Below are 25,573 nucleotides of genomic sequence, written 5' to 3' on the forward strand. Positions count from 1 at the left end.
TAGCCAAGGGAGAATCAACAAGGATCAAGACAAGTGATGACTACTTGAACTGTTGGCTGCATTTTTGATGTCAAATAGAGAGGAAAATGTATCTTCTCTACCTGCCAAAGAATTTCTTCTCTATTACTGCAGTGGAGTTACATTAGTCCATTAGGCTGCATGGATATCACTCTCCAGAAGTATTTTTGGTCCAGTTATGTCACTGGAGGACAGTGTTTTCTGTCTCAGCTGTTCCACCATGTATTTTCTATTTCCTATGGCATGCCTGGCTCAAAACATGTAGGGTTTTATAAAGATCCTGTCTCCTGAAAGCTTAAGGATTGCCTAGTCTAGTGGGTGAGCCATACTTGTCAGAAAGGGGCTGTGAGGTCTCCTCATTAGTGGAACCAGACCAGTTTTGGTATCTGTGCCTGGCATGACAGGCTGCTATTTCAGCTGGGGCAAGCAAACTTTCTTTAGGGTTATGCTCCATTATTCTCCACCGAGACCTTCAAAGTTGTGCTAGTTAAGAGAGTTTGCAGTTGTACTGCATTGATGGTCTTTAATCTCTTGTCACTGTACATAACCAGTGCTACATTAGATAGTAAGAAATCATTTTTCTTCTGGTGGAAAAATTGTTTAAATATTCTGACTTATATAACACAGGCCTATATAGGCTCTGGATCTTTGCTTTTAAAGGTAAAGTTGATCTGGTCATAAAGTGTAAGGATACATGTAGATAAATCTAGCAGGCATCTAGTCCATGTAATTCTTTTAGGTTTACATCATTACTGCTTCCCTGGTCATCTCAGTAACTATCTTCTCCAAAAATGTTGAACCATTACTACTAGGACTGCTTCCAGCCTATTACTGTATTGTCAAATCTACACCACACTCTTTTCGGGTTGCCATGAAAACCATTATGTTTCTATTACCACTGACAAGTCAACTCAGCTACCACCATCCCTGGGTTCAATCCGAAGACGCTTGCACTGGCGTAAATTAGGAACAGCATTACCATAGCTAACATACTTTCTGTTTGTAAAATAAGAGTGGAGAATCCTTCCCAGGGTATCAATACCTCTAGCACACTACCTTGAATGTCAAAACCATCATTATGGTCACTAGCATTGTACCATGTACATATTTTTGTCAGCACCAAAGGCACTGGCATCTTTAGGCTGACCCCACTATAGACAGCGCCATGAGGAGATGGGGATGGTCAGCTGGTTCTTTTTTAACATTCCTTAAGAAACAGAGTCAAGTCTTGTGTTTACCTCCAGGCTACTGAAATCCCAGTTGTTCACATAAGGCAATGAATCATTCACAATTTTGATCACAGGACATGATCAGAATTACTGATTAATTCTCCTGTACCTGTGATTTCTTCCCCAAGCACTGATATTCAGCAAAGTGACACTGAAATAAATGTGAAGCCTGAGAATAATCTTTCATGTCTTCATCGTGATCTACTCACCAAGGCTCACTAATAATGTTACTTAAGACCAGAATTGTTGCACTCAGCTAATTAATTATGTTTTATTGACACCATCTGTAACTAAGGTGCCTGGGCAATGCCCAGCTGTGGTGCTTGTTAAGGAAACACTCACAGGGCCACAGCCTTGTTGGCTCCTGATACCTCCTGGGCAGGAATCAGGAGCCCCAGAGCATCACGCACAAACCACCTTCCCAAAGCTGGGTCACTCCTGCACACTGCTTGTTGCAAATTTGGGGCCTTTGAGATCAGCTCATACTACCTCCCCCCTGCAGCACCGTGAGGGTGTGCCAAGTCAGATGTAGAGGGGAAGGTAGGGGTGGGCAGAGACACTTGTGCCCAACACAGGCATCAGCACTGACTCTTACCTCCCTCAGAATTTTGAAGGACTCTGTCAAAGCCTTGTTCACCGTCCCCACTCCTTTTGCCTGCAGTTCATCCACCAGTTGCTTGAAGTGCTGGCAACAAGAGAGGGGAAAAAGGCAGCAATGAGTTGAAGGCAGGATGCTCCCTTTGACTGAGGAAGGAAAGGATAACCTGGGAAAGTCTGTGCCATTGGGCTCCTGATCCTTTGCCACCGCTGGCAGGGTAGTACAACATGGTGACAGATTGAGGTCGGAAGGTCAAGAGGCTGCTCCATTGACAGTGCCACTGTGCTGCACCTTTGCCAACACAGCCGCAGCAGGACTGCATTTCTCAGCCTGTGTGCTGTGAATCATTGGCAATTCACGAGACATCATGCAAGGGACAAAACTATTAGAAATCGGACTTTCCCTTATCCACCCCTCCAGGAAAAAAAAAAACAACCCCCCCCAAGAAAACATTCCTGTGCATGCAACAGCAACAGGATTGGGAAAAAGAAAAAATTTGAATGGTTGTCTACTACTTCGGAGACATTGATCCGAGAGTGCTTTCCACAAAATTGTGTCCAAAAAGCTTGGTGATCCTCTGGGAAACACTGCAGGAGACATCACCCTTTTGAGTCATAATCTGTGACCTAGGGCTAAGCTGGGAAAGAAATCTGGAGAGAAATCCAGTTGAAGACATGCAGGGATGCACTGCCTCTGTGGTATTAATAGAAAAAAAGGAAGAAAAACAGTAAGAAGAGCTAAAAATACATGTCAGCCCAGAGGGTGGTGAGGCAGCTGGATGCAGGCTGACTACCTCAGGGCTGCTGAGCCCTCCTGGATCAGAGCAGCAAAACCCCTCATCAGAAAAAGCTTGCTGGCAGTCCACCCTGGCAAAGGATCAGGCCAGGCTGAGAGTGCTTTCACCAGGAAAGGGCTGATTTTTCTCCTTTCTGAGGGCTGAGGATGTAGAGTTTCAAAGATGGAGAACCTTTGCCCTCTGGCACACGGTTTTTACACAGCAGTCTGGGCTAGGTCCACTTGTGCTCTGGTAGCATGGGGACACAGGGGAAGCTGGTTACTGCTGTTTAGCCAGCCAGCTGACCCAGTCTTACAGCAGTTTTGTGTAAGCAAAGATGAACCATGGAGCCAGCACACACCACTGAAGTGGTGCTTGTTTCTGAAATGCAAACCCTTCTGGGAGATGGTTGTTTCTTGTCCCTGGATTTTCATGTCACAACATCCTAACCCCACGTACCTCTAACATTAAGAGAGCTACCTGAATAACATTGGTAGGAACCTGGTACTCACCTCTCTGTTATCTCTGTCCGCTTGGACCAGGATACCCTTAAAACAGGGTTCGACAAAATGAACATAATCATTGTACTGCAAAGAGAAAATGAAAAGAAAGGATTTGTAATGGGAGAAAATTCATAAAACGAGTTCATGTCCTAGGTGGATATTTAGAAAGCAGTATGGAGCATTGTGCCATGTTATACATATTTCCCTCAAGAATTGTTTGTAGTGATTATAATTTTGATAAATCTTGTATTTGTTTAAATAATTTGTTAATCATGGTGTTTTGATGAGTTCTGTCTGGACATATCTACACATACAAAATTACTTTTTTTTTTTTCCCCCACTCACACTGTAGAGATTTTCTCCACACTCTATTAGCTTGTGCCCCTGGACTTGCTTCTAGCACTGTTTGCGCATACTTTTGACTTCTGGAAAGTCTGTGAGTTCCCAGTCACCAGCTGAACCTTGCAAGTGGTTCTGTAGCCTAATGTCTGATGCCTCTGGCACACTGCTGAATATTAGCATATCAAGTTACCACATATCCACCAAACTGTGATAATTAGTGAGGTGTATGTTTCTAGCCCAATAAATACATGAGATAAATCATACTAGTGTAAACATTTTCCTGCAAGGTTCAGAAGAGCATAATTCATAAGAGCATGGCTAAGAAGCCACTGATGCTCAGCTGATCAATAGGAGCTTAGTTCAGGCTATAATGCATCTGAGCGGTCGGTTCTTGGTGTGCGTATAGTAAAGGAATATATTATATGCCCTTTCTGGGATTATTTTTGAAGAATAGATAATATTTCAAACACCTTAATGACTTCCCTCCATTTTTCTGCCAGCACTGTTCACTATTCCATCTATACAGCCATATAAAGACAGAGCTGTCAGCTCTGCAGTTTCTAACTATCTTACAAAATAAAAAGCCATCAACAAAAAGTAGACTTTATATCTCAGTGACCGTGCCCTGACAAGCTTTTATAGAAAGCAGCCTGGGGAAAGGGATGGTGCTTGACTTAGCTTTGAAAATTAGGAGGTAATCTGCCATTTGCCTTTAACTTGGTAACAACCTCCCATGGATCACAGAAAAGTTTTGTTTTCTGTGGTCAGTGGTGCTGGTTCTCTGGGGGTAGCCGGTTGCTCCTTATCCTGAGCAGGTCTTAAAAAGGGAGAGAGTAACACCGAGGCAACCTGACCAAACTCCATGCAGGCCTGTGCAGATTGACTATGAACTGGATTGCAGCCTTGCAGGATGCTGGTGCACAAAAACATATATGGTGGTAATTTCATAGCCTGAAAACATTACCCTGAGGATTATACTGCTGCTGGACCCAAATACAGTATTATGCTATGCTGGGTGAATTTATTAGCTCAGGTGCCTGTTAGCTCAGGTGTCCATCCATAGCACTTTGTTATCTCTGTTGTAGTCACATCCCTAAGTAAACAAAAGGATGCAGATAACATCCTCCATAGAGGGGGGTGAGATGATTTAGCAGCCACCCTGCTGACCACTCGAAGTCGACTTCCCAAGGATAATTAGTTTTAATCCGCCATCCAACATAGGTACTAAGTACTGTAGTTATGCCACTGTAATGCCTGTAGTTTGCTAAAGGGACTGAAGTGTTGGTGTGAGGCACAAAATGACAATTCAGCACTGGAAATGAGAGATAACTTACTGCAATGATGTTGACAAAGTCGTTTTCTCCCAAAGTATCTAAAATGGTGGCAATGGTGTGTTTGGCAATGGTCATCCGCAGGCCCTTCATGCTCCCACTGACATCCACAATGATGACAATGTCCTTGGGAGAGGTGGCCGCTTGAATGTACCTTTATAAAAAGAAGAATACAAGGAAGCAGCGTGAGCCTATAGGGAGGAGGAACGCTGGGCATGCTGCTGTCACATGTTGCTACCCGCAGCATGACATGCATCATGAACACAGCTATCCAGCAGTGAGGCTGGGCATCTGATGGGTCCCTTCCTACCAGCCTGCCTCTTTCATGGGCCCCAGCATCTCACTTCCCACATTGGCAAGTGCTGTGCCTGCTGCAGACATATGTCCAGATTCAACTGAGAGTGACAATTGCTAAAGCCTTTTTTAGCCATGCTGAGTAAATGACCTGCATTTCTAGAGTCTGAACAGCCCCATCCCTCTGGTTGCAGAATTATAAGGAGGATAGGACAGAGAAAGGACATGCTGGGGACAATTTCCATGTAGCATTTGTTAGATGCCATATGGAATTCTGGTGCTGACAGGCGATAGGGCTTCCTAACTTGGTATTGCCTTCATATGTACCCCTCATCTCTTGCAGGAGTAGCATGGAGCAATCAGTAACTGCTGATCAGCCACTAAGGTGTCACCTTGGAAAAGAGGGAGAGGGGAAGACTGAAAGGTGCTTTGGCAAAGTCTCTCCAAATCTCTTACCAGCCACGATTCCTACAGTCGAAGGAGACAACTCCGTTCTCATCTGGTAACCACTTTATTCCTGAAGGGAGCAGCAAAAGGAGCAATCAACACACACAGACAGGCAGGCATCTGCTCCCCACACCCCAGGCACCTGCACTTCTGCTGTTCACTGCTGAGACCCAGCTACCCTACATTCTGCAGAAAGACAAGCAGAGCTGTGTGGTCTTCGGCAGTTCTCAGTGAACCATTTATTAAGTTTCTATTAAAAAATGTACTAGGCATAATCTGACGGAATTTGGGGAACAACTGCACTTGCTTTGAACTTTCTGCCACTTTGATGTAGTTGTCAACAACATCTTTTTCTCCCCAAGGGTGGTTGAGAGCATAAAAAAGCAGCAGCACTGACAGGAATATGTTGCAGATTCCCTGCTAAAGGCTCTGGTCACAATTATCATAGAATCACAGAATGTTTTGAGTTGGAAGGGACCTTAAAGATCATCTAGTTCCAACCCCCCTGCCATGGGCAGGGACACCTTCCACTAGCCCAGGTTGCTCAAAGCCCCGTCCAGCCTGGCCTTGAACCCTTCCAGGGAGGGGGCAGCCACAGCTGCTCCGGGCAACCTGTGCCAGGGCCTCACCACCCCCACAGGGAAGAATTTCTTCCTTATATCTAATCTAAACCTACCCTCTTTCAGTTTAAATTCATTATCCCTTGTGCTATTGCTACATGCCCTTGTAAAAAGCCCCTCCCCATCTTTCCTGTAGGCCCCCCCTTTAAGTACTAGAGGCCCCTGTAAGTTCTCCCTGGAGTCTTCTCTTCCCCAGGCTGAACAACCCCAACTCTCTCAGCCTGTTTTCACAGGAGAGGTGCTCCAGCCCTCTGATCATCTTTGTGACCTTCCTCTGGACTCACTCCAACAGGTCCATGTCCTTCTTATGCTGGGGGCCCCAGAGCTAACTGCAGTATTTCAGGTGGGGTCTCACGAGAGTGGAGTAGAGGGGGGGAAAAAATCATCTCCCTTGACCTGCTGGTCATAATTCTCTTGGTGTAGCCCAGGATACAGTTGGCTTTCTGGGCTGTGAGCTCACATTGCTGGGTCATGGTGAGCTTCTCCTCAACCAACACCCCAAGACCTTTTCCTCAGGGCTGTTCTGAATCCACTCATCACCCAGCCTGTATTTGTTCTATGTTGTGTTATCTCTGCTTTCCCCTTCCACAACATGTGACAGGTCACAGAACAAGGACATGCAGCCATCTGACAAAGGGGCCACCAGGCCAAACTACAGCTGCAGAGGATCTCATGGATTTCTCTGTGCACAGGGCCTCCCTCTTCTGCAGTGACTTTACCTGCTGCTTGCAGCTGGCAAGTGAACAAGAAGTCAAGTTGACCAGTTGCATCTGCCAAGTGTGGCTTCAGAAATGGAGAGGGGCTGTGGCCACCACTAAAAACTACAGGGGAGCATGAGGCAGAAAGCCCTCCTGCAGCCTCTGCACCCTGCCTGCAAGATTCACAGGTCCTGCCATGGTGTTTTGTGAGGTTTTTGGAAGGCAGCCTGCCCAAGGCACATCCCGGCAAGCAAATTCCTCTGGGGTTGCAAGGATAACATGCCTGGGGGACTGATCCACTTGGGAAAAAGGGGTTTATGCCTGCCATGGGCACTAATAGAATCACAGAATCATTCAGGTTGGAAAAGACCCTTGGGATCATCGAGTCCAACCATCAGCCCTACTCTACAAAGTTCTCCCCTATACCATATCCCCCAACATCTTACCTAAACGACCTTTAAATGCACCCAGGAATGGTGAATCCACCACCTCCCTGGGCGGTCTATTCCACTGTCTGACCACTCTTTCTGCGAAAATTTTTTTCCTAATGTCCGGTCTGAACCTCCCCTGCTGGAGTTTAAAGCCATTCCCTCTTGTTCTGTCACTAATTCCCTGTGAGAAGAGACCAGCACCACCCTCTCTACAATGTCCTTTCAGGTAGCTGTATTCCTTCAGCCTAAGCAGCAGTAACCAATGCACTGAATATGTTGCTCACTGCACCCCTCCTTCATAGTGCCACACTACACCCAGCTTTGCCAGATTGGGCTCTTCCATGACACGGATGCTGTCCTGCAAGACTATTGCATTACACTGAAAGAGTGAAGCTGATCTCTGCTCTTTTACCTGGGTAGAGCCTGAAGAATCCAGTGGAGCTGCCAAAGTACTGCCAGGTCAATGTGGGATCCCTTTCAAAGTTGTCCACAAAAATAGGATTCAAGGCTTCTGACATGTAAACTCCATTCAGGATGTCAGGGTCTGTGGGGGAAAGAAGATGGGAAAAAAAGTGTGCAAAAGAGGGGAGGATACCCACCCTTGACCTGATGGAGGAGTGGGTGGGAACGAAGGCAGTCCCAGGAATAATGCAGCCTTGTCCAAAGCTTTGACATTGGGCAGGGAATTGGAGGCAGCATTCAAGTAAATCCTGGAGGGCAGGTCACCACTGAGTACTACAGGTGATCTCAGCTTGATCATATGCTATTATCTCCATTTCTCCTACCAGCCTTGTCTGCCCTTGGGCATTATGTCCGATTGGAAGAGGGCTCCAAGAGACCCAGGAAAACCAGCACGGTGCTGGGCAAAACTAGTATGCCACACAGGCAGGATACGGCTGCTACCTAAGAGGAGATGTGTGTCTGTTGTAAGGCAACTGCCTGGTTCACCACTGAGCAGAACAGCCTTTCTGCAAAAAGTGTTTAAATTTATGCTAGATGTGATTACCTAAGACAGAAGAGCTCTAGGATTTATATGTAATTTCTCTCTCTCTTTCCTCAACAATTCTTTATTTTTTTCTTTGTCTTCCCTCTTTCACAAAGTCTGAGCTGTCCTCCCTTGCCCCTGATCTCATCAGAATCAACAGGAAGTTGCAGACTTGCAAGAACTCGTTAAGATGCAGTGTATATTTGGTGTCTTTGTTGACTCATTTCCTCAGGAGACGAAACAGAGCAGCAGCAATAGAAGCAGGGAATTATAAGAAACTGGTCATTGTAGGATTAACTGTAATAATGTTGAAAGGAATGGGGCTTTGACCTACCACTTCCTGTTTAGTCACTTTAGTAAAGGCGGGTTTGGTCAAAATAGGGGAAAAATTGAGCTGTGGCACACCAGCGATGAGGCCAAAGTAACATATGCAGGAAGGGAACCAGACGAGCTGTGGAGAGCCAGGTTTGCTGCTTGCAAGAGAGGGAGTACTGCCAGGTACTGTTCCTGGGAGGAGCCCTGGGCATGGGAGCAGCTCTCCTCTTCCTCCATCTGCTGCTCACTCTCCAGCTATAGTGGGAGCAGCTGGATGGTTTGTGTCAAGCTGAACAAGCAAGAAATCAGCTATCTGGGAAGTGCCTCTTGGCTGTCTCTGACAGCGGCCATTTGTCCACCTCTTTGTATGCTGCTGTTCACAGCAACCTACTTCATGTAGCTGTTGGAGCTACCCACAGCCAGCTCTGCTGGTGGCTCTATTGTGATCAAAACTTTAGTGTCTGTGTCTGTCAGACCAGATGGAATTAATTTAAAATCATGGGAGAAATAGAACTCCCTCTATTGTCCCTCCAAATAACGTAGCAGTTGTGAGCACAGTTATGAGCGCCTGCTCCTTCTGGTCCTGAAGACCATAAACAAGCTCCATTTATGAGAAGTAATGACACTTTTTTTTTTTTTTTTTCTTGTCTAAACATATGCAAGGGGAAGAGTTGATGGGGAGGCAAGGAAGGAGCCAGTTCAGACAGCTTCGAACATTGGACAAAAAGAACAGTAAACTTAGAACAATTGTGGCTGGTGTCTCAGCCTGCAGATTTGGCAGCAGCCTGGAGATGGACTGGCTTCTGGTGTGCAGCTGGAGTGGTGTAAATATGCAGGGGAGGAGGACACAGTCTGGGCAGAGATGAAGCCATGTGAGCCTCAGTACCTCCCTGAGCTCCTGCAGCTGCTAAAGTGCCAAAGGCTTGCTGAAAATGGAAAATAGCCCACAACAGTCATGTCCTGGTAGCATCTGTGAATTACCCCCAGTCCCCAGTGTATATGCTCACTGGGAATTAAGAGTGTCCCCATGAGATGTTAGTGCCTCATAACACAAATGTATTTGGGGGTCTAAATTCTTGGCTGAAATCAATGAGATCCTTGACACCCAAAGATCTGACCCTTTGTGCAGAGTAACAACTGCCAATAAATTCACATCACAGTTTGCTTCACAGTGTCTTTAGTTGGGTATATAAACTGTAGGAGACTATACTGCCTGCCTAAGATGGAGGCCTGTTTATCATTAGAGGTCTTCTAAGAGCAGATTATACCTAAGCCCTATCACAGTGACAGGCTACTATACATGCATGACCATGCCTTAGGACAATACCTTTACAGTCCTGTTTTCTGTCAGTTGTTTTTTTTCTATTCCCATCCTCTCTTTCAGTATTATTACGGGTAGTTTCCACAGCAACCTACCAGTAGAAAGAAAGTAGAGGCCAGTAGAGGCCATTACCTTTGTTGTAGACATTGGTGGGGAGCTGGATATCACTGTATGTGGTGTTCACCAGCAGGTTACTGAAATGTTCATTTGGCTCCAAAATGAATTCATCTCCGAGCTCCACATAATTATCATTTTCATCCTTCTCATTAATCAGGAGAGAGTTGTAGTAATCAAACTGTTGATGAAGACAACAGAAAAGAGAAAGGCAACAAGAGAGAACAAGACAATTACCAGTACTGCCTTCCCCAAGAACACTCCTTAAAAAAAAAAAGATATCTAGAGAATTCAGGCTTCAAATAGAATCAAGATGATCAGCAAACAAGCTCTGTTACCAACTGGAGAGTGTCAAACTGCCCAGATGATGGTTTCTGCCTGGTTTCTTATTGTCAGATGCCCCCATGACTGAAAGCATGGCAATAACCATGAGCAGAAGAGCCACCTGAGAGCAAAGGGACACAGTGGCAGACTCCCATGGTCCCTCAGAGGTATTTAAGTGACTAGCCAGAGAGTGTCTCACTATGTCTAGCTCCCAGGTTTGTAAGAGGGCATGCCAATGCTGACCTTACGTGCCCTGTCTCTACAGCTGTCATTTACTAGAGTTAACTTCTGAGGTACATCCAGCTAGGATTATCCCCTCACTCCAAGCAGCAAGCACTTGTCGGAGCAAAGGATAGAGCAGAAGGTGCTCAAAGGCAGCACAGTTTTCTCCCTGCGAAGGCCACTGGGGATTTAGCATCCATGGTCACTTTAGTATCTTCAGGACACTCTTTACCTTTGAATAATATATGTTTTTAAGATGTTTTTGCTGACTTTATCAGAGAGCAGAGGTTATTTAAGGATTTATGCTCAAGCACTAACAGTACTCAGTGTGAACTGTGTGTGCAAATACAGGGTCATGTGCCTTGACTCACCTGTGACCCTTACTGTGAATGCAGTTGACCCATCCAGCATGACTGTAATGTGATTTTAAATAAAGAGGTAGAGGTGAAATTGGTAGATAGTTTGATTTCAAGAAGCATTTTCAGTCCTACTCTTTCCCAGCGCGGAGAGTTGTACTTGCAGAGGTAGCCTGTACTTCTGCTAAGCACTCTGCACTTGTACTGTGGAGAGCAGTCTTCCTTCATCAGTTTTCTCTCCAGTTCCCTTCACCAGCAATAATCTTGTAGCTTGGCTATAGTTTTTAACAGAAAGGCAATTGTCCAAATTGCTTGAACAGCACTAAGCTTTCACCTACAAGGGAGTCTTGACAAGTGAGTGTCTGCAGGGTAGATTAAAGATGATGGGAGCTGTTGAGAGATGATGAGAAACTCAGCTCATTAGTATTAAGTTTTCTGTGGGTATTTGTAACAGCATTCTCCTCATTGCTCATACACAATTTTTAGCTCATTTTCCAGTCAAGTAACCCACAAAGCATCAGCTAATTTGCACTAACATGTCACACAGTGACAACGTTGGTATCGCTTAATCACACTGGTTTCTAGACAAGCTGAGTGTCCTGAAGACAAGGAACCTCCTGTCTATGAGCCTGAAGTGGCTGGGGGCTACTAGGCCTGCCTTTTGGCTAGTGTCTCTGAGGATGTGTGTCACATTTTTTCACTGACAGGGATAAACTTACCTCCAGTGAGGAGTTGTACTCATGGTTCAGATCTGCATCTTCTGCTGCTTCCACCAACCTCTAATGCAAGCGCACAGAAAGAAAGATGAGTGGGTGTGGTGGAAAGCCCTCCAGAAGCTCTTCCAGCTATATCAACCATTTACACAGTTAGTGAAAAGACACATGACTGCCTCCTCCACCACAACACAGAGGCACGGGGCTATAAACTTCCCTCCTTTTCTGCTGATCCATCATTCTGTGCTGCAATTTACAGCTTGGGAAGTATATTCACATCTACTTACTCCAGAGCCCCTGCTAAACCTCTGAGCAATATTAGATGTCATAGGACATATACAAAGAGAAACATGTTCATTTAGAGAAACAACAGCCAGAGATTTAATTTCATTTTCCATGAACCCTTCCAAAAAGCCATCGGAAAGGCATTTCAGACCCAGCCTGATGTCAGGATTTCATCAAAGGAAAAGGCCTTGTGGGAGTCTCAGTCTGGTATTGTTACTGAGACAAAGACCGTGACTTGATTTCATAAAGGGTTCAGTGATACTGCAGTCATTTGTAAGCTCTTACCATTTATGGAAGGCAATATGATCAACTACTATTCTCCAATATGTTGCTTCAGGACACTAATTATCAATTGGTACAGACTAGGAGGGAATCCAGCTAAACATGTACATGTTTTCAGAGTTGCACAACCAGTGACAGTTTCAGCAAAACTACTTTTTGCTCCTTCACAAAGGATAAGGCAATCTAAACAATGGAAAAGTCTATGAATTTAATGTTATGGGCCAAAGCTCTGGGTCTAAATATGCCCACATTTCACTCTGAGATTCGAATTATGTGTTTCTGGATGACTTTTCCACATTAGACGCCTTATATAGTCAAGGCACTGTGACTGCAGAAATATGCTTTTCACAGTAGGTAAATATAAGGGTATATGATAGATACTTAGATGCAAGCAGTAAGAGGGGCCATAGTGATTACCTGCTCTGATGTCCAACACAGAAAGAGCTAAAGACCTCTTGCTACCTCATCCATGCTTCCCCATGTACACAGCTGGAAATCCAAGCACATTCCTTGCAGCTTGTGTTCAGGGGCTGCAGGAATTTCCCTTGAGCCACACACACAGCTGAAACAAGCTACTAGTCTTTGATGGCCAGAGTGCATTACACAGAGATAAACTTTATTTTCATTTGTGAGAGGTTTTTTTTTCTCTTTAAACAGTTATTTTCTCCTAAAAGAGTGTTCGTTCCCTCATATTTATTCCTAGACTTTGTTTTTATCTTATTTCCTACTTTGGGCTGAGGGAGAAGCCAGCATTCCCTTGTCTGAACACCCACATCCTCCCACCAGTGTCTATTTAAAGCTCAGAGTGAGCAGCCAGCTGCACCAGCAGGCATTTGGTTGGGCAAGGAAGTCCTTGCACAGCCTCTGCGCCCACACTCTCCTAGTATAGGCAGGAGGCCTGCATCTACTGCTCTGGGGCTGATAGGAGAGGACTTCTTTCCCCTAGGCCCCAGGGTCATACCTCAACAGCTTCAACCTTCCTGCGGAGCATGCTTTCCATCTGCTCTGAGAACTTCTTCACCAGCTCTAAGCCATCCACCTCTTTGATCTTCAGAGTCGGCTCCACATCTTTGTACTTCTACCCAAGGAAAAGCAGAAAATCCTGCTGAGCAGAAGGCTCTCAAGAAGGGTGAATCTATTATTGCTAGCTAGGTATTGTCTTTGGCAAAGAAAGATGTGCTGAAATAACTGGTCTTATTTATCACTTCCCATCTTTGCCTTTCATCCCTTTTTGCCTCATAATACGGGTGTGTGCAGATCACTGGCCATAACACAAAGCATCTTAACTAAGTAAAAGCAACTGATCCAATTGTGAGCTTGTGGATGTTGAAAACAGCAATGTACCTGAAGCTATTAGTGCTTACAAATAAGAGTTTTAAAAACCTAAAATATACATTGTGCTTACATCCGTACTAACATTATATGCATCACATACCTGAAATTTACTTGAGGCAGAGAGGAGGGAAAGGTAATAGAGCTGTATTCTGTCATTAATTCACCTCCTATGTCATATGTGTTCTGGGGCACTAATGGGAAAGATGTCATGCTAGTGCACGTCTTGTCCTCCCACACTGCCATCATATCTGTAGGGTGACTTGTCGGGTCTGCAGCAAGAAGGGTCTGCTTAGGGCTTAGGTGGGAGATTGCCAAGGAAAGGACAGCAAGACAATTATGATGCTTCTTATTCAGCATTCATGAGCATGCTTTGGGCCAAGAGAAGCACAGAGGCAATTCCCAGAAAGTAGGAATCACAAACATGGCTACTTAGTGCTGTCTCCACTGGGAGAGATGCTGTAATGAGAAGGATCAGGATCTGACAGCTTTAGAGATAACCAGTTTCTTCTGACCATGTTTCATATGATCTAGGCATTAAAAACCTGAGAGTACTCCCAAACTGGGTAATGGTAATCTGCCTCCCTAAATCTGCCCTTTCAAGACTGTATACAATGGCCTTTATTTCTCTTTTTCAAAAAATCAAAAAGCTAACAGAGATAGGCAGAAAGAAAGAGTAAGAAAACTCGCAATAGGACACAAGACAATTAACCTATTTCAGAAAAGACAGAGCCTTATTTCCTCAGTAATGTGGAAGCACAAAGGCAACCAATTGAATTTCCCTGGTCCCTCATCATCATTTCTCTGCACAGTATATACACACACCCCCTCTGTCTTCATGTTGTATTAGCACCATAGCAGCAATCTCTGCCAGGGCTGGACTCCCTGTGGCAGTACAAAATGAGGTGGTGAACAGGGTAAAGGGATGGCAGGGCTTTTAGTGGCATTTCTGAATTAGAAGAAAATGGTGGGGTGGGTCAGGGAAGGGGGACTTTGCATGTCTTTAGAGTGAGCAAGCAGAGCTCCTTTTGTTCAAGAAGCTTATTGACCATCCAGGAGGGCAGCTGAGCACAGGCAGAGCAAGAAATGCCTTGAGCATGGGGCAAGCTGAGGAGGTCAGACAGAAATAGCAGCAGCATCAAGCCTGCAGCAGGCATGGTGGGGAGGCTGCTCACTCTGTCTGGCATGATTAACAGCAAGGGTTTTATTGGATTAAAAATGCCAGGCCTCGCATCCCCTCTGCTGCAGCTGGGTAGCTGGGATGAGTGGGGGAGGAGGAGGAGGAGGTTTGGTTGAACATGAAGGTTAGTGTAGCCATGCTGTCAGAAGAGGGATGTGCAAAAACCACCCCCCCCAGCCAAGGTCCTTGGTTGCTGATGAGACCACAGCACACATCCCAGCTGGAACCTGTCCCATTTAGCTCCATGTCACGGTTTCATCGTGAGGGAAGTGATCTCTGCCAGGCTAGGCTTTAATCAGGCCCTCCTCGGAGGGAGGAGGGTAATCTCTTCTGGGAAAGCTAGTGAAGGGGGGGACCACACCAGCATGGGCAAGCATGCGCTTTACAAAGTGACCTGCCATCGGTTACCTTGAGTCATACCTTCAGTTAAAAAAAAACCAGGCTCTTTACTTCTCAATTACTTTTTAATGTGCTTTTGACACATTGACAAGTAGATGTTAATAGGGTAAAAGTAATCATGAGCAATCATGAGCAGTCTGCTAATACCATACACACGTCTTGCCCCGAGAACTCATCAGAGCTGGGAAGACAAAAAAAAACCCAGAACCTTTGTGCAAAGTTTCAACAGGCTGCAAGGAATACACCAGGTTTAAGCTCAGATGCCCTTGGAGCTTTTTTTCCCTACAAAAAGAAGGCACCAAACCATTTTGTATATGCATTCTCATCACTAAAATCTACTGCTATTAATGAATATTCACTGCAAGAGTTCTTAAAGGTGGTCATTGGAATAGTACCTGTGATTTCAGTACTGTTATCACCATGGTTGAAATGTATACCATGGCTGAAAGTACACAGCAATTGTCAACACAGGTGCTTGTAGCTGACCAAAGTTAACCTGCACAACCTGAGTTTAGGGTTCAGGTTATCAGATCATTATAATTTACAGAACACTAAACAGCTACAAGCTTAGGAAGACTGGCTGGAAGGATCTGATGTTGAAAAGGGGCCAAAAAGTTAATTTATCTAACAGAAAATCTTTTCATATTCAGCTAGTACTTAGTATTTCCTTAAAACAGCAGGAGCAATTCATTAAGATTCTCCTTCCACAGTGATGGGGGTGGTGATTTAAAAAGTGAAATATCCAGGATTCAGTACCCTAAGTTTTATCTGCAAACAGAGATATGACACCAAATAGATTTTCTTGTTCCCACCTCCATGAAATTTAGCCCATTGAAGTACACAGTGTTGCATTAATCACTGCTAGTGAAGCTATATTAAGAGTGTGAAAGACATTCCTTTCATCTTCACCCAGGAAAGTGTCTTGACTGAACTTCTTTAATTCATCTGTTCTTTGCTATGTAGTTATTTGTAGTGCTTTCTAGTAATTACATAGCTGGAGCCAGGCCCTGATGTCCTTTCTCAGCAATACCCACAAGAGAAGGCAATCGGCATCTCAGCCACAGGAGGAAGCAGGGGTTAATACTCAGACACACCTCTAATGCAGTTAAGACGGTAGAAGAAAAGTTGGTTTGGGTCTGCTGAAGCTGATGGTGTCTCTGTCACCCAGAGGCAAGCCCCAAGAAGCCCAGAACCACCATGATGTCCTCCTGGCATGGCTGCCATTGGTGGCCCCAGGCCTTTGGTCACTGTCTGCAAACAGACCTAATAAGCCAGGTTCAAAATTTCTGTTGCTTAGCTCTGGGAGATATTACTGCCCTCTCCCTACTCAGCCTTTCACATTGCCTCTTTACTCCAGTTGTATCACCCACATCTGTCCTAGAGCCCAGCCAGCATTTTAATACAGATCCATCATCTCTCAACCAGGTTTAAGTGCGCAAGCTTATCTTAATCTCCGCTGCATAATGATCAAGAGAATACAATAAATGTTTCAGCCATCAAACCAAAGCCATTCTTCAGCTTTTGCTACCTCTGCAAGGTTTAATTTGATGATATCCTGACTGCTTGGGAGCTTCCTCAAAGCTCTCCGATCCAGGGTGAGAACCTGTCTTTATGGATTCAAGAGATGTCTGGTGACTCACCAGGTCTATGGGAACAATGAAGCCTAGTAAGAAATTGACCATTTGAGTTTGCAACATGGTATTAGGGTTCTTCTGGGGGAAACAAGCCAAAAAAAAAAAAAAAAAAGTAAACATTCTGTAACTGTAAAATTATGGCTCTCCAAACAACAATAAGATGGTTACTTCAAGCCTATTAGGCACAAGGGAGATGAAGTAAGATATGAAAGGTGCTGTTATCTCTCAGTTTGTATTTCCTCAAAGGTAAAATGCCTGTCGACTTAAACAAGCACCAAGGAAGGAATTGTCTGCCCTCTGCACTGTGCTCCCCACCCCACCCTTCTGCTGATCTGTGCATATTCATGCACACAGAAAAATATTTAATGTGAAAGAGAGACAATGACCCAAAAAGAGGACGGTGCCTGAAGAACACACATTTGGATTTCCAGATTTCAGTGCATTTGGCTCCTCAGGCCTGACTTGGCCACAGTCTTCACTGGTGTGGTGATCTACATAAAGCTATTTGGGGTCTGCCAAGGTGCATCTCATGGGGCATGAAAATGTTGCCTAATAGTAATCTAAATACTAATAGTACTATATCAGTAAAAGATCCATCTGCTTCCTCCTGAAGCTGTCCTGCAGCACTGTCAGGGACACAGAGGGAGCCGTCTAGGATGGTCCCTGCTTTGGGATGCTGATTTGCAAGAAGGTGGCTGACCCAGTGCTCGCTAAAGAAATGGAGGCTGAGAGAACTGAAGAAGTAGGTGCTGGCTGGTCCTCCCCTATTTCCTTAGTCCCAGGAAAACAGGGGGACATCCCCGAGACTACTTGCCTAATCCTAGGGAAATAAGGCGAAATGAAGGAGCTCAAAAAGTGGGACTTGAGGGTTGAAGGGTAAACTTCAGCTGTTTAAAGTGCTTAAATAAAGTTAGGGCAGGATAGGATGTCCATTTAGGAGATGACCCTTTGCTGGAGTATTAAGAGAGCAAGGCTGGATCAAGCATCCCCTGCTGGAAGTGGTGACAGTGAGTCCCAGGTGACACTGTCCCTCTTAGGGGTGTCCAGAGACTGCAAAATACAATCGGTCTGTGCTGTATCCAAGCCCAAACACACACAAGAGCAAACCAGACACCTTCCCCTCTCCAAGAGGAAAACCATGTGGACATGGACTGGGACAGGCAAGTGCAATTATTTTATGAGGTTGTCAGACCACCAGGGAAATATAGCTCTGCCCTGACATGAATGCTAGATTGGATTTGGTTACATTCAGGTTTCTTTTTAATCAGAAAATAGTTTTCTTCACTTCTAGTGAATTACAGCAAAAGCTGATAGAGTTGTGGATTTTTGTTCAAGATCTGGTTGCCATGATTGTCACTTTTAGTGGTACTACACTAGCATCTACAGGCCTTATATACCCCCTGCCCCAAAGAGATCAAGATCCCAAGAGAAAACACGGTGTGGACAGAGGGAGGTGATCTGGCTCAACATCTCCAGAGGGCAAGACAGCACAGCTGTCTTGACATTCACCTTGGTGCCACATCTGCCATTCTTGGCCTCCATCATTAACTTTCACTACACTGTTATTTTCAATCTAACCCCTGTTCTCCTTAGTCCCACTGACTTTTGACCCTTAAGGAACATGAACTCACTTAATCTGTTAGAAATAGCCACAGAAGCAGTGCAAGTTGGTGTGTTGAAGCACACCTATACAGCATCAGAGACAGATACCTGACTATCAGATAACCCCAATCTGTAACTCCTGCCCAATGGAGCTCCAGCATCCATCAGAGATGCCTTAGCATGTCACTTTGCCTCTGGCAATTATCTCTTAGGGACCCCATGGAAGAATAAGCAATGCAAGAGCATCATCAAAACTGCTAAAAGCCAAACTTTTGCCTGCATCTATATTCCACCACAGCTGCCTCATGATTAGGACGTGAAGTACCTATATCAGTGCCATCAGCTTTTTGTTGCACATAAGAAGAGCTGATGAACAGTATAGACCTTTGCAATTAACCTTGAAGGCCTTTCTTGACCAAGCCTAGCAAAGGTGATGCTGCAGGAGATGCTCCCTTGCTCCAGAAAGCAGCACTGTGGGGAGAGGGAAGTAGAGGGCTCATCAGCAAGGTAAGGCAAATGATATCCAAATCCTTTTTTGCACTGGAATATGAGTGTTTGTAATAACACGAGGACAGAAATTGGACACCTAGAAGGCCTAAAAGGCAATGCATAGCTTGTATTGAGGAGAAGAATCAGAGAAAGAGTAAAGAAAAGGAAGCAGATGGCCACTTGAGGTGGAGAAGTGACTGCATCCCTTCCGATGCATTCAGCAGCCACCAGTCCCCCTGAGCAGCACTGGGGAGGTACTGATCCACACAGCCCTGATGCCGCAGTGCAGAGCCCACCAAACCTGAAAGAGGAGCAGCCATTCACCTCTGACCTAAGAAATTCAGATGAAACAGGACAACTTCTCTACAGCTGCAAATGGAACCAGTCATTTAAAGCCCCTGGAGCTACACCCTTTAACACTGGTAGAGAGTTCAGTGCTACAGTGCCTGTTGTTTGGTGACTAAGCCAAGCAAAGTTCTGCACCTCTGGAAGATCACAGCTTCCCGGGCACCTGCCTCAGAGATCCTGTTCAAACAGTCTTAAAGGCACAACTCAAAGATTTTATGAGTGACTGGAGGAAGATAGATGAGGAAGCAGAAATAAACAAAAGTGCCAGCTGGAGAGCTGCAGGAGGTGATGATGAGATGACAATGAGCAGGTGAGTGATGCACAAGAGGAGAGGGACTGATACACTTAGGAAGGGAGGAGTGAAGGGTAATTATGGAAGGGCATGAAATCATCATCAGAGGGGAAACATGAGGAGTACTATTAAAGAGTATTTTTTTAAAATGAGACAATTTAGGTGGCATTTAGCCACGGCTAACGAAAGGAGGAAAGGCATTAGATGAATCCCTCTCTCCAGTTCAGGGAGAATGGTCACAGGACATCACTCTGTACTTATGAATATGGACCTGCATGGTTTTGAAAGTTAGCTGGAGACCTGTGTATTTTACTTCCTTCAACAGGAAGGAGGAAACCTTGGGGGCCACATGGGGAGATGTTGAGAAACCAAGGGAACCCTTGCAGCTTTTGCCTACCTTCTGCAACAGGAGAGAGCCTGAATACTTAGTCACAATGGAGTACAGCTCCCCACCGAAGGCGTCTGCCCAAGACTTCACCCTAAAAAAAAGACAATATCAGTGTTAATAATTCAAAGTCAGCAGAATTGCTTCCTTCTTTAGACAGGGAAAACTCCGTCTTTTTGAGTATGGACCCTGCTGTATTTCGCTAAGCCACTATAATGACAATGTTTTCTCCCCAGATTGCTATCCAGACAAGCAACCAAGCAGGAGGCAAGTGCTGTTCTTGAACATTCTGCCCAGGACATTGGTCAGCAAGGTGAAACACTCAGTTCTACTGGTCTTGGTCATCACATTTTGACTCAGAGTGGAATTTGTCTCACCTAACTTCAGAAGTTGTACATTTGGTCTTAGATATCATCTGATTTCCTCTATTGTTAACCATGTGAAATAAATAGCTCCTTGCAGACACCTATTTGTCTTCACTGATTGCAGACAGAACCTGGAGTGAAGGGCTAGACACCTAGCGTCAAGGCTGCTGAAGAGAAATAAGTGTCAGACTTGAAAGAAATTGTCAAGATTCACCCCTTGGATTCAGTTCCTAGAGCTGTGTGGGATATAGACTAAGAAGCCAGACAAATTCACTGCTCTCAGTGGAGTTACTATAGCTTGATAATACCAGAATAGATTATGCACCTCATCATTGTAATACACTACTCACATTTGTGCCATCCTGTAAATAATTGATGATAGCGATACCACATGGAGAACATAAGGATGTTGAAGAGCAGCCTGAATACTGAGCCATCCAAATCAAAATAGATGGCTTTCATAATTGACAGAGCACTTCATCAGAAATCTGTTACATGATTCACATTAAGCAGTTCCACCTACATGCAGTTCCTTCAACAAGGATTCACTTAGGAGAAATTTATTTAATGAAATAAACAGCCTTCTCCACTTACCAGAACGCTTATTTATGGGGTGCAGAGCTTTACCTATGGTTTCCAGTAGATTTCTTCTAGTCCTAAGCAGACTTTAACTTTAGGGCCTTATTTCCCAGTGCATTACACCACATTTGTGACACAGTAATACACCACCCTAAAGATGAACTTTGGAGTAAAGCCAGCAGAGCAATGGTGGAATAATCACAACAGCTAATTTTAGCCTAGACAAGCCTGTTTAGGCTCCCCTCTTGAAAACAGAGACAGATAGGCAGCTATAGAGGATGATTTGGCACATATAAGGCTTCTGCTCTGAACTATACCTCTCTCTACTGCCTATAAAAGGAGTATAATGAGAGTGAGTGCCTTTTTTTAATCACTCCTTAATTGGAAATGAGGCATTCATTTCTAACCACTGAGTGTGATCTAGCACCAGCAGAAGTCAGTAAGAACAAGGATTTTAAAATTTTTTTCCTTTTTTATTTTTTTTTGCATTGTGCTCTGCATCTTATTTTGACAGTCAGAACTTTAATCTCTTCATTCTTAAAGAAAAAATAATACAGGTACTTGCTAGGATTTATTGCTCCATATCAGAGTTCTTCTAGCAAGCCTAGAATGAAAGAGGAAACCAGAAACAGGACACCATGAGATGCTTTCCTGGTTAATGTAGTGACTAACACATTCTGTCAGGTATGAGGATGTCTGAATCAACATTTAACTCGATGTCCATCTGCTACTGATGGTTTTATAACTTTTATGTATGAGATATTTTGTGCTGGTATTAACTAATATTCTCCAGTCTCCTCACATTTTACTGTAGAAAGAGAGAACCTAAACATGAAGTTTGGGATAGTAATTTTAGCAGGGAGGTTTATTTTTACTCTATTTTCCTCCCCCCAAAACGAGGTGTGTGTGCTTCTGGTCTTTCTGTTTTGTGTTGTGTCTGTGGCCATGCATGTGCCCCTATTCCTTCCAGCCTTCATCATTTTTCAACCCAGCAGCACGGAAGAATCTGTGATATTAATTTCTGGCTAGTGGATGCGGTTGGGCAGCTTCAGTGGAAAGATGCTATTATCGAGGTAAACATCCACAATACAAGCTTAGCAATGACCAGTCAGTAGAGAAGCCAGCCACAGACAGTTTCATAGAAGATCCAGCCCTACTGCTTGTGGATCTGCTTGTTAGTGAAGTCCTTAAGTCCACCATGACTTGGGATTCTCCACTTTCATAAAAACAGGAAAGGGAAGGTTGGATTTTAGCCTTGGAGAGTGCAGCAAAAAAAGCACCAAAATGTACGAACCTTGAAACTTCCAGTAACAGCAGAATTTGAGAGAAAAAAAGGCCAAGTTTTGTGTAATTTCACAATTTCTATGTGGGTGCCCTGTGTCAGATGCTCAGCCCAGGAGAGCTCTCCCAGCCCACCCAAGGCAGCAGCCACTTCTGAGCTGCTGCTCTGACCTGGGGGCTGATATTTCTGTTGGTCTCAAAGCAAAGGAGGAAGGAGGCGCAAAGGCAGAGGGGGAGCAGAGTGAGTGCCAGAGAGTGCCAGCTTTGAAGGGCTGGTTGGAAAGTTAGGGGGGCACAGAAGAATGAGAGGGCACAAAGGTCCTGAAGGCCTGTGTGGCAGGGCTGAGGGGTGGGTAAGTAAAAATATATGGTGGCATTTCATAGAAGTTGAAAAGGAGGCAAGTGAAGGGGCAGAAATATGCTGGTATTAATATATTTAAAAGATAATTATTTGCCAGGTAAAGAAGAAACCCTAGCCTGCTGAATTTAAATAGGTTTCCTTATTTTTTTTATAAACAAGTGAGAGAAAAGGTCAGTCTAAAATTCATCAGGTTGCAGAGAAATTCCATCTAAGACTGCTGGCTCCATGGACTCAGGAGTAGATGCATAGAGACAATAGGGGCAGTCTAGAGAGGCCATATGATGTGGATCTTTGTTTCTCCCACCAGCCTTTCTCAATGTTTCCAGAACCTCAAGAAGCAAAGGCTGAGCAGCCAGTGCCAAATCCTCACTATCCTCACAGCTGCAAAAACTTCTGTCCATGTCATGGCCAGCTGATGAGCAGAGTCATGGCCAGGAGGGAAGAGAAGGTGGTTTCTGTGCTGAACTTGCACCCCAGAAGCACTGCTAGCAACTGATCAAGCAGATTTTTGCACCACTGGAGTTAAAGCTGAGTGAGCTTTGCAAAGATGTGAATAAGTTGGCAAAAAACTGAGCACAGTGCAGCAAAACCAGGCACAACCTGGGGAATCAGCACAGGCTGACTTAGGCTGGTGTCACTTAATGGTGATTGAATGTAGCTGGTGTTCAAGACTCTAGTTTTCTGTCCCCAAAACATCCCTGTGTAATCTATGGAGTAGGTCCATTTTTTGATGCTTTACTCCCTTTGGCCCTCTGGCCATTGTGTTCTTCTACTGAAATTTCATTTTGTAAAGGGCGACTTTTGTGTTTTAGTTAAATTCATGAGTGGATTTGAAACACCAGGGATTAATTTAGCTGTTGGTCTGGTTTCAGCATCAGGGGAGAAAAGCTCTTTTTCTATTGTTTATTCTTCATTCTTGTACATGAATAAGTTCTAAATTGTGCAAAGTGACGTAACCCTTTTCTCAGTAGTAAAGGGCTTTCACATTATAACTAAACACATCAGAAAAGGATTTGATCAGAGATTGCCTGCCTTTAATCCTTGCACTTGTATTCCGTGACGGAAACAGCAGAAAGGACAGGCTGGCTTCTTAATGCCACAGATTTCAAGGCCAAAATGTATTTCCATGCAGTATTTACACTAGGCATGGAAAGTTGATTTTTATTTTGCATAGTTTGAAATTATCAGAAGTTGGATTTTATTCTGTGTAACCTCTGCATCCTTTTTGTAAAACCCAAATCAGAGACACTTTGCTGAGGAAGGGCTTGATAGTGCAGCCAAAAATAAAACTGGTGGCAAAGTTTCCTGAGATCACCCTGGATAAAGTCAGTGCAACTCTTGGTAATCACGTGGGCTGAATTGGTGAGCACATCTGCAAGGGTATAACTGGCAATTTTTTAATATAAAACATTTTCTCAATCTCAGGAAAGGTCTTGAGCTGATTCATCAGTTTATCAGACATATCTCCTCTTGAGATTGGATGGCAGTCTTGTCTCCTCTCCAGACCAACCTGCTGTCCTGTGCAGACAGACCTATGCCAGCTCCAGAGAAGCTGCCCCACAACATCTTTAACCAGCCGTGGTGCTGACATTTTTAATCCCTAAAGGATTTAACTTGCCTAAATTTAACAAGGTGAAGTTTTTATAAACTGGGTTTGCTGAGCGCTGTTAGCTTCCGGGTGGGCTGCTGGGGTGGGCTGCACCGCTGGCGGGGAGCTTTCCAGTGGTGACTATGCTGGAGGAACCACTTACGCACGCCAACGTGCATGCAGGCATGGTGCCCTGCAAACCCACACTCAAAAAGCTGCATCAAGATTCCCTGCATGTGCACTAGCACCTGGACCCAAATGCACAAAACATGACTGTTTATGCTTTGTAGTGCAGCTCAGCTTTTAATTCCTGTGCTCCAGAGCTGTGGGAAGGGCTGTTATGCCTTTTGTAGTAAGGTGGAGCAGGAGCAAGCAAGAAAAGATACTGTGGCCTCTTTCCTCTATTTAGCCTCTCCTTACTAACATCCCCTGACATCCACACACATGAATAAACATGTGTGTGTGTATTACCCAGGCTGTGTAAGTGCATATGAAGGCTTTTTTCAGCTGTCAGCATACTAGACCAACACAAGGGATCAGAGCTTAGGATCTGCTAACCTTGCACTGCACAATCCGTATCTCATGTGTATCAGACACGCATCTTAGCTCAAACAGCCTGTGTGTATGCCTCCCACCGCTAAACCGAGGAGCTGCTAAACTCAGGCCACTTACATCTGCCTCCATGGCTGAATCTCCACAAGTTGCACCAGCGGTGGGGTTTCATGAACATGCCTTTAAACTGGTTTTGCCTTCTGCCGCCCAGTGCATTAAGCAGAGCATTAATAGATGTCAAAGTGCTTAACTAAAGAAGATGAGTATCATCCCCATTGACGAACGGAGAAAATGAGGCATTGCATCTGCACTAGACCTGGGAACTGAATCTGTGACTCCCGTGCCTGTGACCCCTCCCAGGAGCCATTGCCACCATTGTAAGGAAACGCCACCCCCCCTGCAGCGACATGCCCCTCCAGACAAGCCTGCATCCACAGTGCCTGCCACTGCCAGGGACGTCCTCCCACCCACCTGCCCATGCCCACAGCATTGCCCACTCCATGCCAGAAATGCCCCGTGCCATAGAGAGGGAAACACTTACGTCTCCAGTGGGATCTTCGTCTGGGCCCTGACAGAGGGCAGGAGGAAGAAGAACGAGAGCATCATCCACGGGACAGCCCAGGGCCCCATCCTCCATGTGCCAACCATCAGCAAGGGCACTGGCCGGTGGGATGCGGGGGTTCCCCACCCTTCCTGCTGCCCTGGGGAGGGTCCCACGCAGCCCCTGCCATGCTGCCAAGCTGGGTGCCCTGCTGCTGTGAGGCCAAGCCCCAGGGTGACCCCGGCAGCCTCTGCCCCGGGAATGTCACTCCTGCTGCTGGGTGCTGTCAGGGGTCTTCGGCACAGGGCAGGTGGTCAAAAACCTGCTGGGAGCCCTCGGCAGTGGGCACCCACAGGTGCGGTGCGTCTCTGCACCCTGAGGAGCGGCCGTGCTGGGAGGGAGCTCCGTGCTGGGAGCTGCAGTGGCTACATAATCCCCCACC

The 25,573-nt window shown here is 45.2% G+C and overlaps 1 protein-coding gene across 3 annotated transcripts in view; it reads right to left on the reverse strand.

Annotated features, from left to right (window-relative positions):
- Positions 1 to 25,573, reverse strand: part of CACNA2D4 (calcium voltage-gated channel auxiliary subunit alpha2delta 4) — a 131,634-nt gene extending 106,061 nt beyond the window's left edge. For all 3 annotated transcript variants that reach the window (XM_074902143.1, XM_074902144.1, XM_074902145.1), the window contains exons 1-10: positions 25,132 to 25,573; positions 19,877 to 19,958; positions 13,165 to 13,281; positions 11,643 to 11,702; positions 10,040 to 10,202; positions 7,699 to 7,830; positions 5,547 to 5,607; positions 4,800 to 4,950; positions 3,133 to 3,207; positions 1,843 to 1,932 (exon numbers count right to left, since the gene is read on the reverse strand). In XM_074902143.1, coding sequence (XP_074758244.1) covers positions 1,843 to 1,932; positions 3,133 to 3,207; positions 4,800 to 4,950; positions 5,547 to 5,607; positions 7,699 to 7,830; positions 10,040 to 10,202; positions 11,643 to 11,702; positions 13,165 to 13,281; positions 19,877 to 19,958; positions 25,132 to 25,238 — 1,038 coding nt within the window. In that variant the 5' untranslated portion in view covers positions 25,239 to 25,573. The remainder of the gene's footprint in view (positions 1 to 1,842; positions 1,933 to 3,132; positions 3,208 to 4,799; positions 4,951 to 5,546; positions 5,608 to 7,698; positions 7,831 to 10,039; positions 10,203 to 11,642; positions 11,703 to 13,164; positions 13,282 to 19,876; positions 19,959 to 25,131) is intronic.

This window comes from Athene noctua, chromosome 3, assembly GCF_965140245.1.
Source record: "Athene noctua chromosome 3, bAthNoc1.hap1.1, whole genome shotgun sequence".
Taxonomy (NCBI): domain Eukaryota; kingdom Metazoa; phylum Chordata; class Aves; order Strigiformes; family Strigidae; genus Athene; species Athene noctua.